At 39.6% G+C, this 14,464-nt stretch overlaps 1 protein-coding gene across 2 annotated transcripts in view; it reads left to right on the top strand.

The window, feature by feature from the left end:
* The window catches only part of LOC121907903 (collagen alpha-5(IV) chain-like), a 29,091-nt gene extending 19,428 nt beyond the window's left edge, over window positions 1–9,663 (top strand). For both annotated transcript variants that reach the window (XM_042427409.1, XM_042427410.1), the window contains 19 exons: window positions 1,512–1,652; window positions 1,783–1,881; window positions 1,980–2,078; window positions 2,401–2,540; window positions 2,690–2,816; window positions 2,924–3,004; window positions 3,168–3,266; window positions 3,393–3,440; window positions 4,226–4,408; window positions 4,683–4,813; window positions 5,251–5,323; window positions 5,586–5,660; window positions 5,927–6,052; window positions 6,390–6,485; window positions 7,068–7,277; window positions 7,363–7,540; window positions 7,678–7,792; window positions 7,891–8,063; window positions 8,536–9,663. In XM_042427409.1, coding sequence (XP_042283343.1) covers window positions 1,512–1,652; window positions 1,783–1,881; window positions 1,980–2,078; window positions 2,401–2,540; window positions 2,690–2,816; window positions 2,924–3,004; window positions 3,168–3,266; window positions 3,393–3,440; window positions 4,226–4,408; window positions 4,683–4,813; window positions 5,251–5,323; window positions 5,586–5,660; window positions 5,927–6,052; window positions 6,390–6,485; window positions 7,068–7,277; window positions 7,363–7,540; window positions 7,678–7,792; window positions 7,891–8,063; window positions 8,536–8,671 — 2,330 coding nt within the window. In that variant the 3' untranslated portion in view covers window positions 8,672–9,663. The remainder of the gene's footprint in view (window positions 1–1,511; window positions 1,653–1,782; window positions 1,882–1,979; window positions 2,079–2,400; window positions 2,541–2,689; window positions 2,817–2,923; window positions 3,005–3,167; window positions 3,267–3,392; window positions 3,441–4,225; window positions 4,409–4,682; window positions 4,814–5,250; window positions 5,324–5,585; window positions 5,661–5,926; window positions 6,053–6,389; window positions 6,486–7,067; window positions 7,278–7,362; window positions 7,541–7,677; window positions 7,793–7,890; window positions 8,064–8,535) is intronic.
* The last annotated feature ends 4,801 nt before the right edge of the window (window positions 9,664–14,464 follow it).

Genomic DNA, 14,464 nt, shown 5'->3' on the forward strand with positions numbered 1-14,464 from the left:
GAAGAGCTTCAACACTCTGAGATTTCACCAAAAGGGAAACCTTTTTGGAATCCACAATTAGATAACACAAACTCGCACAAAGCATGGTTATGCCCCTTCCGATTCTGTGTTTTCTAACAAGATCAGAGAAATTCATTTTAAAATGTTTCATAAAATTTAACCATGTACCACAATAATTTCCAAATTTATTGACATAGGTTAGGGATACATGATATTATCGGCACGTCATCGGCCGATAAAAGCTCTACAATGAAATATCGGCATCTGCAATTTCTGCCGATTATGAGAGGCCGATTTGTTGCTGTCTCCTCCACCACCTAACTGTGCTTCCCTCCACAGACTGTTTCACCCTGACGGTCCCGGTGCTTCCTCTGCAGGCTCCACTTCACTCAAGCTGCCCATCAGACCCGCTGCTTCTTCCCACTTTAACTTGAATAACAAACCGGGAGCCTGCAGAGGAAGCACCGGGACCATCAGGGAGAAACAGTCCGTCGAGGAGCTGCTAAGTTCAGCTGCACAGATAGGAAACATCCCGGCTGACAGGATGTACCACTCTGTTTGGAAAAAAAAAACCTTTTTGGTTTATAACAGCGGTTGGCAACCAGCATATTAGGTGCATTACCGAGATTAAATCCTACACATTAATCCTGTCTGTCAAATGAACTCAGTGAAAACACTACTGCTCCACCCACTTGGCAGGTTCATTAAAGTTTTCAGGCTTCCCAAATTCTTCCTTCATATACTGTCTTTCTTGATCATACTTAGTACAATCTATACTTGCATGCATAATAGTCTCCTCAGCCATCTGGAAAAAAATATGTGCAAGCGGCCACAGTGAGTTGGAAATATCGGCGTATCGGATATCGGCAAAAAATCCAATATTGTGCATCCCTAACATAGATGTTAAATGCACCTTTTGTGGCACTGAGACAGAAACAGTTATGCATTTGTTTTGTCGCTGCCCCACCTGATCTGTGTTATGGAGAGACATAGAGAAGTTTGTTTATGACAAGACTGGACATTCTATAACATTATGCCTAAAAACATTATTACTAAATTTGAATGTAATAATGAACTTTTGAGTTGCATGACAAATCTTATACTTATACTTGTAGGTACATTTCACGTACATAAGGAAAGATTCCTTAAGTCCTTCCCAAGCCTTAATATTTTTCTGATTGAATTCCGTTTGTACACAGATGCCTTAATAACCATTATGATGAAAAAAAAAGTGAACGCACATAATGTATTTTAAAGAAATATTTTCTGTAGCCCCTGATTAAGATATATTGACTGGTTTTATTGTTTATTTATTATGTTTAGATACTTTATTTTATGTATTCAATTTAATTTGTTTACTTTTTCATATTTCATTTGACTAATATCTACTTTTTTCCACACATTGGGATATTGAATTGTACAGGAATGTCCATTCCACGCCCACCAGCTGAAAGTCTCTGTGTTCATAATGTTCAGTAAAGAGAGTTATTATTCCCCACGATTGTTTACAGGTGACCCCGGCCCTAATGGAGCCAAAGGATACTGGGGCCCACCAGGCATTCCTGGGGACCCGGGTCCCAGAGGTCCCAGAGGTCCTCCAGGCTCTCCTGACGTACCAGGCCCTGGGCCCCCAGGGGACCCTGGTGATCCAGGTAAGCTTTACAATAAACTCTTCTTGTGAAAACAGTACTTCTCAAACCACAAATGGAGGCTTATTATTATGCTATATGGTATGGTGTATGCGCTGGTGATTATATTCTAACTCTAACTGTACTGCATCAGGTCAAGATGGTCAAGCTGGTCCCCCTGGAAATCCTGGATGTACTGGACCAAAAGGGCAGAGAGGGATTGAGGGACCACCAGGGAGACCTGGACAGAGAGGTTTAAATTTTATATCAGTATATTGATTCACCCAAACAATCTGGCTATAATAACAGATTTCAAAACTATATATGCGCTCTGTGCTTATCTGTGTCCAGGTCCAGCAGGTGATCCAGGTGTTGATGGACTAGCGCTCTCAGAAGGAAATCGAGGACCCGCTGGTGCCCCGGGAGACCCAGGAATCAGAGGCCCTCCAGGTAAGACGTAAACTTTAGTTTAAGGTCATACACATATATTGGTTTCTTACAAGTTAAGTAATAATACTACAGTATATAGCTGCACAATTACAAATTTACAATCAGCTTGTGTCTTTGAATTCATAAGAACCATTCTCATTTTCATAGCTAGTGAGGGTCACAGTATATTTTTAATATATAGCATTTACATATAAAAGACATGTATTAGATCATTTAAATGTACCCTAACTTTTCTTACAGACAAGAGTTGTGCAGCTGTGTATGTATAATGGTCTCTTTGAATGTACCTACTTGAAATAACTGTTTAATTTAACACTCATAGGCCTGAAGGGAATAAAAGGAGATCAAGGAATCCCAGGAGAGCCAGGTTCAGATGGTTCATCAGGTCTAACTGGTCCCAAAGGACATAAAGGAGAGCCAAGCTACCATGGATATGGCACACCTGGACCAATAGGACAAAAGGTAGTGATGACTGATCTAAAAAGAGTCTTTGTAACTGATGAACTAGAGCGGTGTCCAGTTTAGTAAGATACTATCCGTATAAATGCAAATATATGTGTTAATTTAAATAATTTTGATTTCTTTCTCTCTATTCTTCCTCCTGTCCACAGGGTGAACCAGGATTAAGCAATACTGATACAACGAAGGGTCAGAAAGGAGAACTTGGCTTTTCTGGGGCTACAGGTGCACCAGGAACCTGTGGAGTCAAAGGAAATCCAGGACCTGATGGACTAAATGGTTACTTCCACTGATTATGAAACAAGGCAATTTGTGATTGGTTTTATTTTATCGTCACACTTTGTTAACCTCTCCACCTCACTTCTGTCCCAACACTGCTATTCCAGGTTCACCAGGCTATCAAGGGCCTCAAGGTTCAGATGGGCGCCAAGGATGCAAAGGCCACCCAGGACCCAATGGACTGCCAGGCAAAGTCCTTTCCTTGTTTTTTAAATATACTATAAAAGGACACCTTAAATTTCAAATGAAACCTACAGTGTAACCTTTACTATTTAAAAGATTGGTGATGGGTCAAGTATTATTACTATTTTAAGTATAACTCCAGCCTTTTTTCATATTTGTTTGCCTCAGGTCCCCCAGGCTTGCCAGGTGTCTCTGGTAATCCAGGTCCTAAAGGCAACAAGGGCCAGGATGGGATTCCTGGACCAGCGGGGCCAAAAGGAGACACTAGTAAGAGGAATCCTCCATGAAATGTTCTGTGTCGCTCTATGAGCACATCCACATCCTGTAAGTGATGTCCTTTCAAAGTCATGGCTGCAGCCAAACCTTACCTGTCTTTCCATTTCTTCCTTACAGTCATGAGAGGAGGGAATCCTGGTAGGCGTGGTGACACAGGTCAACCAGGTGAGTCTCAGGTAATTGACATCATCCTTTTCCAGACTTTTACAAACATCATACCTGCGTCAGTTTCCTTCATTTTAGATATATTTGTATTTTCACACTTGGCCCATGTGAAAGGATTTGTCTTGGACACCAAGGCATTTGGCTTACCTTGGAAACTTTTGTACATTCATCGAAAAATGTTTTTGAATTTGGGAGCAGAAATAAGATTTGGGTAAACTCAACCACTGGGGTCCCTTCCTGTACTCAACAAATATTAAAGTAATACACATGTATATGCTAGAAGTTTGATAATGAGATAAAGGTACATAAAGGTCCTTCATTTGTTTACATATTCTTATAATATCGAACAATGTATGAAATTGAGAGTTTTGTTTGTCATGTGATGGGGCCCATATTAGCACTGTAATGTACCTGTTTGACTGGGGCAGGGCCACTACAGTGGCTCAACCTTAGTGATGTGAGTGCATGCACTGTATGCATAGTGCAAAATACATTTCTCATGAGAGCCTGCATAAACCTTCTGAAATGTGAAGGTTACATGTCACACACCCATTCAAAAGTCATCTTCATCACTATTTGCATCATGGTAGTGTGACCAAATGAGCAATAATGAAGTTATTAAAAAGACACAATTTAATACTTTTTACAAAAATGGTTTGACTAACAAAAGAGACAATAACTTAGAGATCCACTGTTCAGGAAAATACTGATGACTGAAAACTCCATTCTTCACTGCTAATTAGTACTTTTGTTGACACCAATGGACTTCTCTTTCTGTTCTGTAGGCCCCCCTGGGAATCCTGGTCCTCCTGGCCCGCCTGGCACAGCAAGTCCTGGACCAATAGGAGACATAGGGCTCTCAGGTCCACCTGGGGTCCCTGGTCAGAGAGGACCACCAGGAAGAGGGGTTACATGTAGTCCTGGGTCAAAAGGAGACCGCGGCCTTCGTGGCAATCCTGGTAGCCCAGGTGAGGATGTACTGCGAGAGGATTTAAGGGTCTCACATAAACTTTTTTGTACAGCTAGTGATGCTAAATAAGAGCAATGGGATATAACCCAGATGTTCTGGTGTAGCTTTTGCTCTTCATAATGTACGAACATTGATACTTTTAAATCTGTTTTAAGTCCAAAAGATATTTCAACAAATTGGTTCCTTTTATGCTTTGCTAGGTTCTCAGTTGTCACATTTATTAAAATATAATCATTCTCAGTAATATCAGTCTCTGCTTTCCCTGTATATAGGCTATCCTGGCTTACCTGGTCCTCCAGGACCCTCCATACCTGGTTTGAAAGGAGACAGAGGGGACATAGGGCCTAGAGGGATCCCAGGCCATGCAGGACCCAGAGGAGATCCGGGGCCTCCAGGATCAAATGTGAGTTACCCCAGCTTGTATTTTTAAGGAGTACTTGGCAAATGCCTGTCAAAAAATAGAGAAAATAAAGTCTCCATTACATACTCCATTCATATTTGTATTTTACAATGGAGGTGTGATTTTTGTGTCAAAGTTTTTTTTTTCAAAGTGTATGATAAAATGTGTTTATTGCACCAAGGTGACGTTTTGAGCACACCTGCTCTTCATCAAACTCAAGTGACATAGTATGACGCCTTTTCGAAACACTCTCACAGAGTAATAATGACTAATCAATTATTCACAGTGTGGCTTTTATTTCAGCAGGTTAACCAAGAAGAGATCACTTTTGGCATCATCTGCAATTACATACATACATATACAGTACTGAGCTTTCAAAATTTAACTGCCATACTTTGAGTCTAATCTTTGACCTTCCATTGTTTCTTTCGCTTCCCCAGGATTCAAAAGGAAGACCTGGACACCCAGGACCAAGAGGTGACCCTGGTCCTCCTGGAAGCCCTGGGCCCTCTGGTAATTTGTCATTTTAACTTGAGCCTATAGATTAGGTGCTCTCTTTCAATTCTTTCCCAGACAAAGGCAGGTCTGTCACCACAGAAGAATAATAGTCCACGATTGATTTATGTTTCCACAATTGAAATACGTATGGGACAGAAAACATGGGGGACAGAGAAAAGATTTATGAGAATGAATTCCACTTGTTTTGCTTGTTTGCTTGAAGGGTGTGAAGACAAGTAAAAATTCTTGCAATCTGATTATAGCCTGTGTGTTTTAGGTGAAAAGGGAAACCCTGGATACACACCGGGCCCACCTGGTCGGCCTGGGATCAAAGGTTTTCCTGGACGACCTGGTGTGTAAAAACTCTCTTATTATGATTCAAAATAACTGGGATTAATAATGAGCTCTTTTCATGTCTTCCAGACTGAAACTGCCTCTCCATCTTAACCCTAGATAACCTGTCTAGCACTTGAGTACTTACAAGTCACTTCTAGCACACTACTGATATTTGCAAATTCCAGACTTTACAGAAAACCAGCCATGGTTGTATATGTACTATATATACATATATTACATAATTTGGGGAATAATTTTCTAATTACTGTGCTATCCTTACAGGCTCCAAAGGTCGACCAGCGTTTCCTGATGTGATATATGAACCAGGACCCCCTGGCTTTCCTGGTTTCCCTGGCAATAAAGGAGCCCCAGGGAGGACTGGCCCACCAGGTCCACCCGGCCATATAGGTCCAAAATTTGATCTTGGCTCAATCTGTGCATTGTGATTTTAAGATCTGCCACTACTTTGTAGCTTCAGTTACTCATACAGTATTGTCCAAAGCAATACCAAAGATACTGCACTTAATTTTGTCAGTTAAATATCATTCCATTAACTAATGTATACAGTATCATTGTGTGTGTGTGTTTTTCTTTTGCTGAATAGACAATCCATTCTTGCTTATTAAAACTATATCATGAAAATGAATAACTAACATTCTGTGATACACGGTAATTGTCAATTCTACTAATTCCACCAAGCTGGATTTCTTTGCATTCTGCGACATCCGATCTTGTTTTTTTCCAGGCCGGCCAGGTGCCAAGGGAGTCCGTGGTTCCAGTCCAGTCGGCCAGCCTGGATTTCCCGGCCGCAAAGGAGACAAAGGAATATCAGGACTGCCTGGTGTGTGTTTGGGTTGAAAGGTTGAAAGGCTTTCCATGTGTCCATATCATAGGGTGTATGGGTCGTGCAGTGGCACAACACTTCCTAAGACCCAGGTTCAGTTCTGCCAGCAATATCACCAATTGGGTTGTGCATTCCAAAAACACATCAATCAGAGACACTTTGATCAAAGAATTGGCTGTTTATAGCAAATGCTAACAAGTTAAATGAATCATTCATCATTCATAAACACATACATGAACATTGTTAAATCAACAATACCAAAAACCAAGCACATAAAGAGGAAGTTGCATGAACTAACACTATGTTAAATTTGTGTTTGTGTGTGGGAGGGATTTTAGCTGGAGAACATGAACCTTGTGTTATGTCCACCGGGTGAAGTTCTTTGCTGGCGTATGAAAAGCATATAAAAAAACACAATCTCCTCAGACCAACAGTGAGAGTTAGCAGTGACAAAGACCTCAGTAAAGGATTTCCATCTCAAAACTGGATAAATACTGCTCACATCATAAGATCTGGTCATAAGATTTGGTACTTCATTATAGTTTTTTTTCCCATTAATGGTGTGTTTTTCTGCTGCAGGTCCAACAGGCAGACCTGGAAACCCAGGCCGCAAGGGTCCTCCAGGGTTGCCAGGCAGATTTGATGCAGGTTATGTTGACAGTTTCCTGATAGCCCGACACAGTCAGAGCATTCATGTCCCTAACTGCCCTCAAGGCACCAGCTTTATCTACTCTGGCTACTCCTTCCTCTTCATCAATGGAAATGAAAGAGCTCACGGGCAGGACCTCGGTAAGAGCATGAAAACCTTTATGCCCAGAAATACTGTGCTGATTCTGTATCATAAAAAATTCTTGTTCTTAAAACTGTCTCTCAGGTTCCATGGGAAGCTGTCTCCCTCGTTTCACCACTATGCCCTTCCTTTTCTGTGATACGGAAACTAACTGCCGCTATGCTTCTCGTAACGACTACTCATACTGGTTATCCACTGACACACCTTTGCCTCCCAGTATGGTTGCTATCACAGGGGATCAATTGGCCTCCTACATCAGCAGGTGGGATAAGAGTGCCCACACACAAATACACAGACTCATATATATATTACTGTATATTTCCCAAGAAGATACCAAATGTTTGGTCTCTTAAATTAAGTATAATTTTGGTTGTAAACATGACTTTGTTCTTGTTTTAGGTGCTCAGTGTGTGAAGTTAACTCCAATGTCATAGCCATCCACAGCCAGACAATTCGGATACCAGAATGTCCCAGAGGCTGGGAGTCCCTGTGGTTTGGATACTCATTTGTCATGGTAAAGAAATCAATGTTTTTTCTAGGGAATCTGTAAAATTTTTCATATTCCTTTAATTTTCCATTTAATTTTCTTTCTTTGACCTTCATCCAATTTAGGAAACGGGTGTTGGTGCAGAGGGTTCCTCCCAGCCCCTGGTTTCTCCTGGCTCATGTCTTGAAAGTTTCCGCAAAGTGCCCTTCATCGAGTGTCACGGCAGGGGAACGTGTAACTACTACCCTGATTCCTATAGCTACTGGCTGGCCCCCATCAACCCCAGTAACATGTTCAGGTAAACTGTTCGGTAAAAAGTAGAGGATGTATGCCATGGAGAATACCTCCCTTTGCAGTTTAAATCAAATAATTTACAGGGTGGGGTGTATCATCATAAGTTATAAACAGCTGCTAAGTCCGAAAGAATTTCTGTCTATTTAGGTTTTGCATGTCACCTTATAATTACAGTGATGTTTAAGATATTTTTCCACCCTCCTAATCAAAGGGAAAACGACATGTTCTTGATATTTGCTCCTGAAATGGCTCAACAGGGATCATTTAAGTTTTTCGTATCGTATTATATAAGGAACATTATTTTTGTGATTTGATAACTTTTTGTCAATGAACCATTATGCTGTGTTACTTGAAACTAACCCATTAAACAGCTGTAATCCAGTACTCTACCATTATGTTATATAATAATTTGTAACTGCATCTGAATCGTGTGTGTGTGTGTGTGTGTGTGTGTGTATTTTACCCTCCTTCTACAGTAAACCTATTCCTGAGACAGTGAAGGGACCCTCTCTGCACAATGTCATTGGCCGATGTCGGGTCTGCAGGAAATCATGGCAACCTGGCACAGATCACGGACGTGGAGACAGTGACAGACGTGGAGACAGTCTTTAACATTCAGTATTTTGTTTTTCAATGTCATGAACACAATGGTTAATGTGAGGTAAAACACTCATTTGATAAACAGGCGTTTTCCTTACAAGTCTGCATTTATGAATCTCTGAATAAAGCACACCTCAGCATTTACAAAATTGCCAGTCATTTTTGATGGCAGTTGTTGTGCAAGGTCTGATGATAATGATGATCTACATTAAAATTAATGACACATTTCATGATCCATTATATCTTACAGAGGCAGTAGTGTGCCATGGTTGGGTAATTACTGTATTTCGGTGGTACACTCAAGGCTCAATAATAGCGGAAAGTAGTAGCAATAAGGATATGTAATGATACTATTAGCAACATGGCACTGTCCTCTTAAGGATGTTTTCTACTTTGTAAATGATTTTACTTTTGTGTCCACCTAGATATCTGTTGTTCTTTAAATGCATCATCCTACATCATTCTCTTTTTTTTTTGGAAACTTTCCTCTAATGTAATTGCTGTTAATAATATTAGACAATCCGCTGATATATTGGACACAAGCCATCTGTGACTTAGACAAAGCTAGACTGTGACCATGTACCTTAATAGATAAGAGCACAGCACCTACATTGCCCATGGTGCCATTCACATGTGATACTAAACATATCATGTATAAAAACATGCCCCTTAATGCCTATGACTACTGAAATTATAATGAACCAATTCTTGCAGTGAGTCATGGACACAGTATTTGCTGGTTTGTTCTGAGTGACCTGAAAAGACTGGTGCAGTCCAGTCAATGAATGACGTAAAAACTATTAGCACACAATAAATGACACACGCGTTCCTGTGACATCTGGAGAAGAAGCATGTCGTAAATTTGACCCTCTTGCTTCGGAATTGTTATGTTGTGTTTTCACATCCAAAATATAGAGTCATTTGTGCACTCACTTTAAAAGCATTTCTATGAATTTCAAGCTTGTTAAATGGTGCATGGAAAAGATAAAACTTTATGACTCATATACTGCTTGCAACTTTTTCCAATCCATTTCTAAATGTGCTGTATGGAGGCAGCACTGCAATCAAACACATCAAACTTGTCTCCGTGGCTTAGGGACTGAAAATGCACAAGATCCTGAGTACAGATATTGTGTTGTTGATGTGTTTTTAACATTTTGTCTCTCTCTTTTGGGTTTGTCAATTGGGAGGAAATACATAAAAAAGAAATAATGGTTATTTCTGATATGTAACATTTTAATCTAAGATTCCCCATGCAAGAAAGAAGCCATTATAAAAAGCTGGATAAATATATCATTTTACATACTACAATAGCCTCATTCCTCTTGTGATTTCATCATCTTATTTCTCTGCTCTATTCACTCAGAAAACTATCACTACAGCAATACGCCCCTAAGGAACAGTCATTCAAGTTTGCTCATCCATATCTGTCAGCGTGATCAATAGATGGAAACTCCCTACACAGTATAGCTAGATGCAAAGAGGCAAAGTACCTTAAACAACACTGTGTTCAAAATAATATTGTTTTTTGGCATACAGATATTCCAAGGTATCGATTGCTCAGAGTCAGAAATAACAAACAGAGCCTCATATACTTATGTAAGAAAGCCAGCTAACACACATAACAGCTAAAGAAGAGCTGAACCCCCTTGTGTGAATTAAAAACATGTGATGAACTATCACACTAATTATCTAATTCATTTTTTGACATTTTCAGAGGAAAATCTCAGCTCATTAAAACCTAAGTTCCAACATATCAGAAAGTTCTGACATAACAAGCAGCCACTCCTTGAATGCCACCTTGAATTAAAGAAGACTTACATGGCCTGGTGCAGACAGTTGTGAGCATGGATGGAAACACTTTTGCTGTAAAGTGCTCTCCATAGCCCCCTTAACAGGATTATTCTGCTCCCAATAGTGCACTTACTAATTGTTTAGGCAGCTATATTAGACTTCTACACCTCTCTAATTGGGTTAGAATGGCGATTTGTTGAAACGTTGATGCACGTCAAGGTTGTCTCCTGTTTCAGAAGGACACATGTCCTATTAGTTTTCTCCACACATATGCCTTACTGTACATGGGCTGGAAAGACATTCCTATGGGTAGCTATAAAGGTTAGCTTTGCATGTAAAAGGTAAATACTGTATCTTTTAATAGTGCCTAAATGTAAATTTTAAAAATTATTGGACATTACAGAAATTTATTAGACAAATTTAGGTTTCATTATATGTAGATTTTCTTCCCAGTTCAGTTAAAATATTGATCCAGATTGATGACAGACAAAGTCAGTTACCGGAATTTCATCCCATTATGTCCCATTATGAATGTTTCATTGCAGGTTTACAAGGCAGTTTCCATGAAAACTAAAGAGAAATTTACATTCACACTGGTTATGAGGTGTTTATGAGGATAATAAAATACATTTTTATGTCTGGAAACTGCATGTAGGTAAATTCTTGACTCATCACTTGTAGTTGTCACAAGTTGGGAGGGGATAGGATGCTGTCTATCCACATTTGATAAGATCTTTATATAAGGAATTAGGTTTCAACTTCATAAAAACACTCGCCCCATTGCTGATTGTTAAGCAGGATTGCTGAGATTTAGCCTAATAGTGTATTTGCCAAGAGGAAATATAATACTTTCGTAAAAGACAATAATCACATAATCAAAAATTCTCACATAGTTATTGGTTGCAGCTGTACCTAGGAGAAAGAGACAATATGTATATTTGTTTTGTGCTGGCTAGGTGTTTTTTTCTGTCAAACAGAATTTACAATTTTTGAAAGTATTTTACTGTTCCTTTACATTTATCTGAATTTATTGAAATATCAAACACTGTAACCTACTAACCCTTGTAATTACCTGATGAGTCATTAAAATGACTAATGTCTTTAGAAGGAATGGTTTCTAGATTACCTTTCCATGTAATGTGGTTGCATATTTACAGCATGTACAATTACAAAATCATTATAGCCTGTGACAAATACAGTCTTAATTAAGATGCAGAATAACTGTGAAGTTAAGCAGAGCAGAAATCTCATTAAAGAGATGCACAGAACAAACTCACAAGGGTGTAACAAATGATACGTTGACCTTTATGGCCTCTGGATATCCCAGTGTGATTCAACTTTATGGCACAGCAGGGTTAATGAAATCATTGTTTCCCCATGTCAGTGTCATTAAGGCTTTATTTTACATGAGTGCACATAGCACTTTGCGTAGGGATTTGCTTTTAAACACAGAGGCAGGGGGGATCTTTCACGTTGACAGGTTACACCAATGACAGCATCAGGATGACCTTCACTTACACAACATTAGAGTGTGTTTATATAAATGATGACACAGGGATAAACCGGGGTGGTGAAAACATCCTTATTTAGACCTATTGTCTCACTTCTAATGACTGTTGGAAATTACACGGTGCATGCTTCGGTGCAATGATGGGGGCAAACACAAAATTGAGGATGGTCTTTACGCAAATAACCCCTCCCCTTTTTGGGCCAAGACACCACTTTAAAAACAGAAGTCTCACAGTGTTGTACAGTTAAGGTGAACATCATCAGTGGATGTTGTGGTGTCTTACCAAGAGAAATACTCTCATCAAGAAGCACACAGGTTGTAAAGATGGCCCATATTTTGTGTATTTTGGCACTTCTGTGTTTTGCATCATGTGTTGTGGGAAATACAGAGACCATGCAACTTAAACAAGACTCATTGCCATGGCTCAGCAAATTACAAGACAAACAGGTAAGATGTCTTTATTTTCCTTGATACCTTTTCAATCCTTATTCCTGTAGGTTTAACTTTCCTACCGCTTAGTACAACACAAGCTACTATCCTTCCACCCAGTGGTTGAAAACAGGCCTCAGGTCCCAGCTGACACTGCAGGTATCAGTATATCCTGCGCACAGCTTTTCCATTACAAAGGTGGTGGGTGCTTGTACACACACATTTTATTTATCTTGATCTGTTAAAAGTGTTTTATTTATTCTCAGAGAGTCATTCTGGATGCTGTTCCCTGTCCACTTTCTGTCATTTGATTTAATCATGTAACAATTTTTACTTATTTTTTGTTCCTGGATAGGAAGTGTTATTTCCTAATTGCTTATGCCTTAAAAGTATAGAAAATGGCTAGTAATATCTTCAACAGTGATATTTTCAAACTTACCTATTTTCCAGTACACCCCAGATAGATTCAGGGCTGAGTTAAGCAATATTGCGATTGTACAACATTTACCAACAAAATAAAAGACATAAACAAAATGTATTCATATTGTGAGGCAGTTCGCTCTAAAAATAAAAAAAACTTTTTGCTTAGATGAGGTATGACTAATACCTGGAAAACAATCACTCACGTCAGTAGACTCCCATGTAATGAAACCTATAGTTTACTACTCCAGCAAGTAGGCCGACCCTTAGTAACGACCTAGCAACAGAGACGATTTCTAGTCCTTGTTGAGTCAGCCAGCCAACTTGAGCTATTGCTTTTCAGAGGTCGTTGGATTTCCCAAACTAAATAAATTCCACACAAAAACAAAACTGCTTTGCTAGCTCAATCTTGTTGTAACTAAGATATCCGCTGAAAAAAATATTTTTTTCCATGGACAGATGTAGCTACTACGTTCGCAAACTTCACAGACATTTTTAAGCTCGTAAGCGCTGTGTCACTGACTCACCAGCACAGCTGATAAAGGATGCCGGAGTGGAAGCTGAGATATACTGTCAACTGAAGGGAAAATGGCTAAGTTTTGCTGTGTATGGCGGTGCCGGGTAACGATAAATAGTGGAGAAGGGTTCGGGTTTTTCAGTGTGTGTGTAAGTGTGTGCGTGTGTAACTCGTATCTCAGTCTCAGAGTTCAATCCACTTGGTAAAGGGTCTGTTTTGTTTTCCTCACAACCCCAAACCAGTTCAGTTCAATCCAGTTTCAAAAACATAAACACACACACACACACTCAAAAGAAAACTAACCAAGGATGCCAGCAGAGCAACACAGTACATAAAATAAAGCCAGCAGTAATGTCAAATAGGTCAGACAACCATGTTTAACTTTATATCTTCAAACGTTACAGTCACGGCTGAAAATGATAACAGAAAAAAACAGGTTTGCCAAGTTCACATATCTCCGAAATTCAAATTGACCACCAGCCGTCGGCCCAGAAGTGACTTAATAGCGCGACGTCACGGTCTGTAGTTCTAATGAATGGCGGAGTAATATTATTAGTGATGAGGCTTTTTTCATTTGAGCACGGCGAGGTGTGCTGTCATGTTGATTTGAGCACGTTCTAAATGTCTAGTTGACCAATCAGATTGCTTGGTCGGAACTACGTGTTGTATAATAGCTGATATAGAACTTTCTAGAACTTTCTAGAACTGGCCAGTAACAAAGTTTATATGCATTTTTCTGAAACGGTATCAAGAGGCTGCAAGCATCTGGCAGATGCATTTCGCTATGTCTGCATGCAGCAAATTAATCAAAACAAACGGGTTGAAGTGGGATTTGGCAGGTGGGGGAACCCTAAGATCCATTGTAGCGGTGCTGCGGGAAAGATGACTCACCTCAATATATAAATAACTCCCAAATTGATTTGTTCTGTGAGCTCCAGTGCGCTTGTTTTTTTGTTTGTTTGTTTTTTTGTGGACAGGCTATGTGATCAGCTGACCTTCTTTTAAGCACCCATTTCTTGCTGTGGCTCTGGGCTGTGCTGCATCATGGACATATCCACTGTCTGATTAAAGGGAAATCTGAAATTAATGACATTACTTAGGCAAGTTTTAAATTTTATCATTATCACACATTAAC

Source organism: Thunnus maccoyii, chromosome 12, assembly GCF_910596095.1.
Source record: "Thunnus maccoyii chromosome 12, fThuMac1.1, whole genome shotgun sequence".
Classification (NCBI taxonomy): domain Eukaryota; kingdom Metazoa; phylum Chordata; class Actinopteri; order Scombriformes; family Scombridae; genus Thunnus; species Thunnus maccoyii.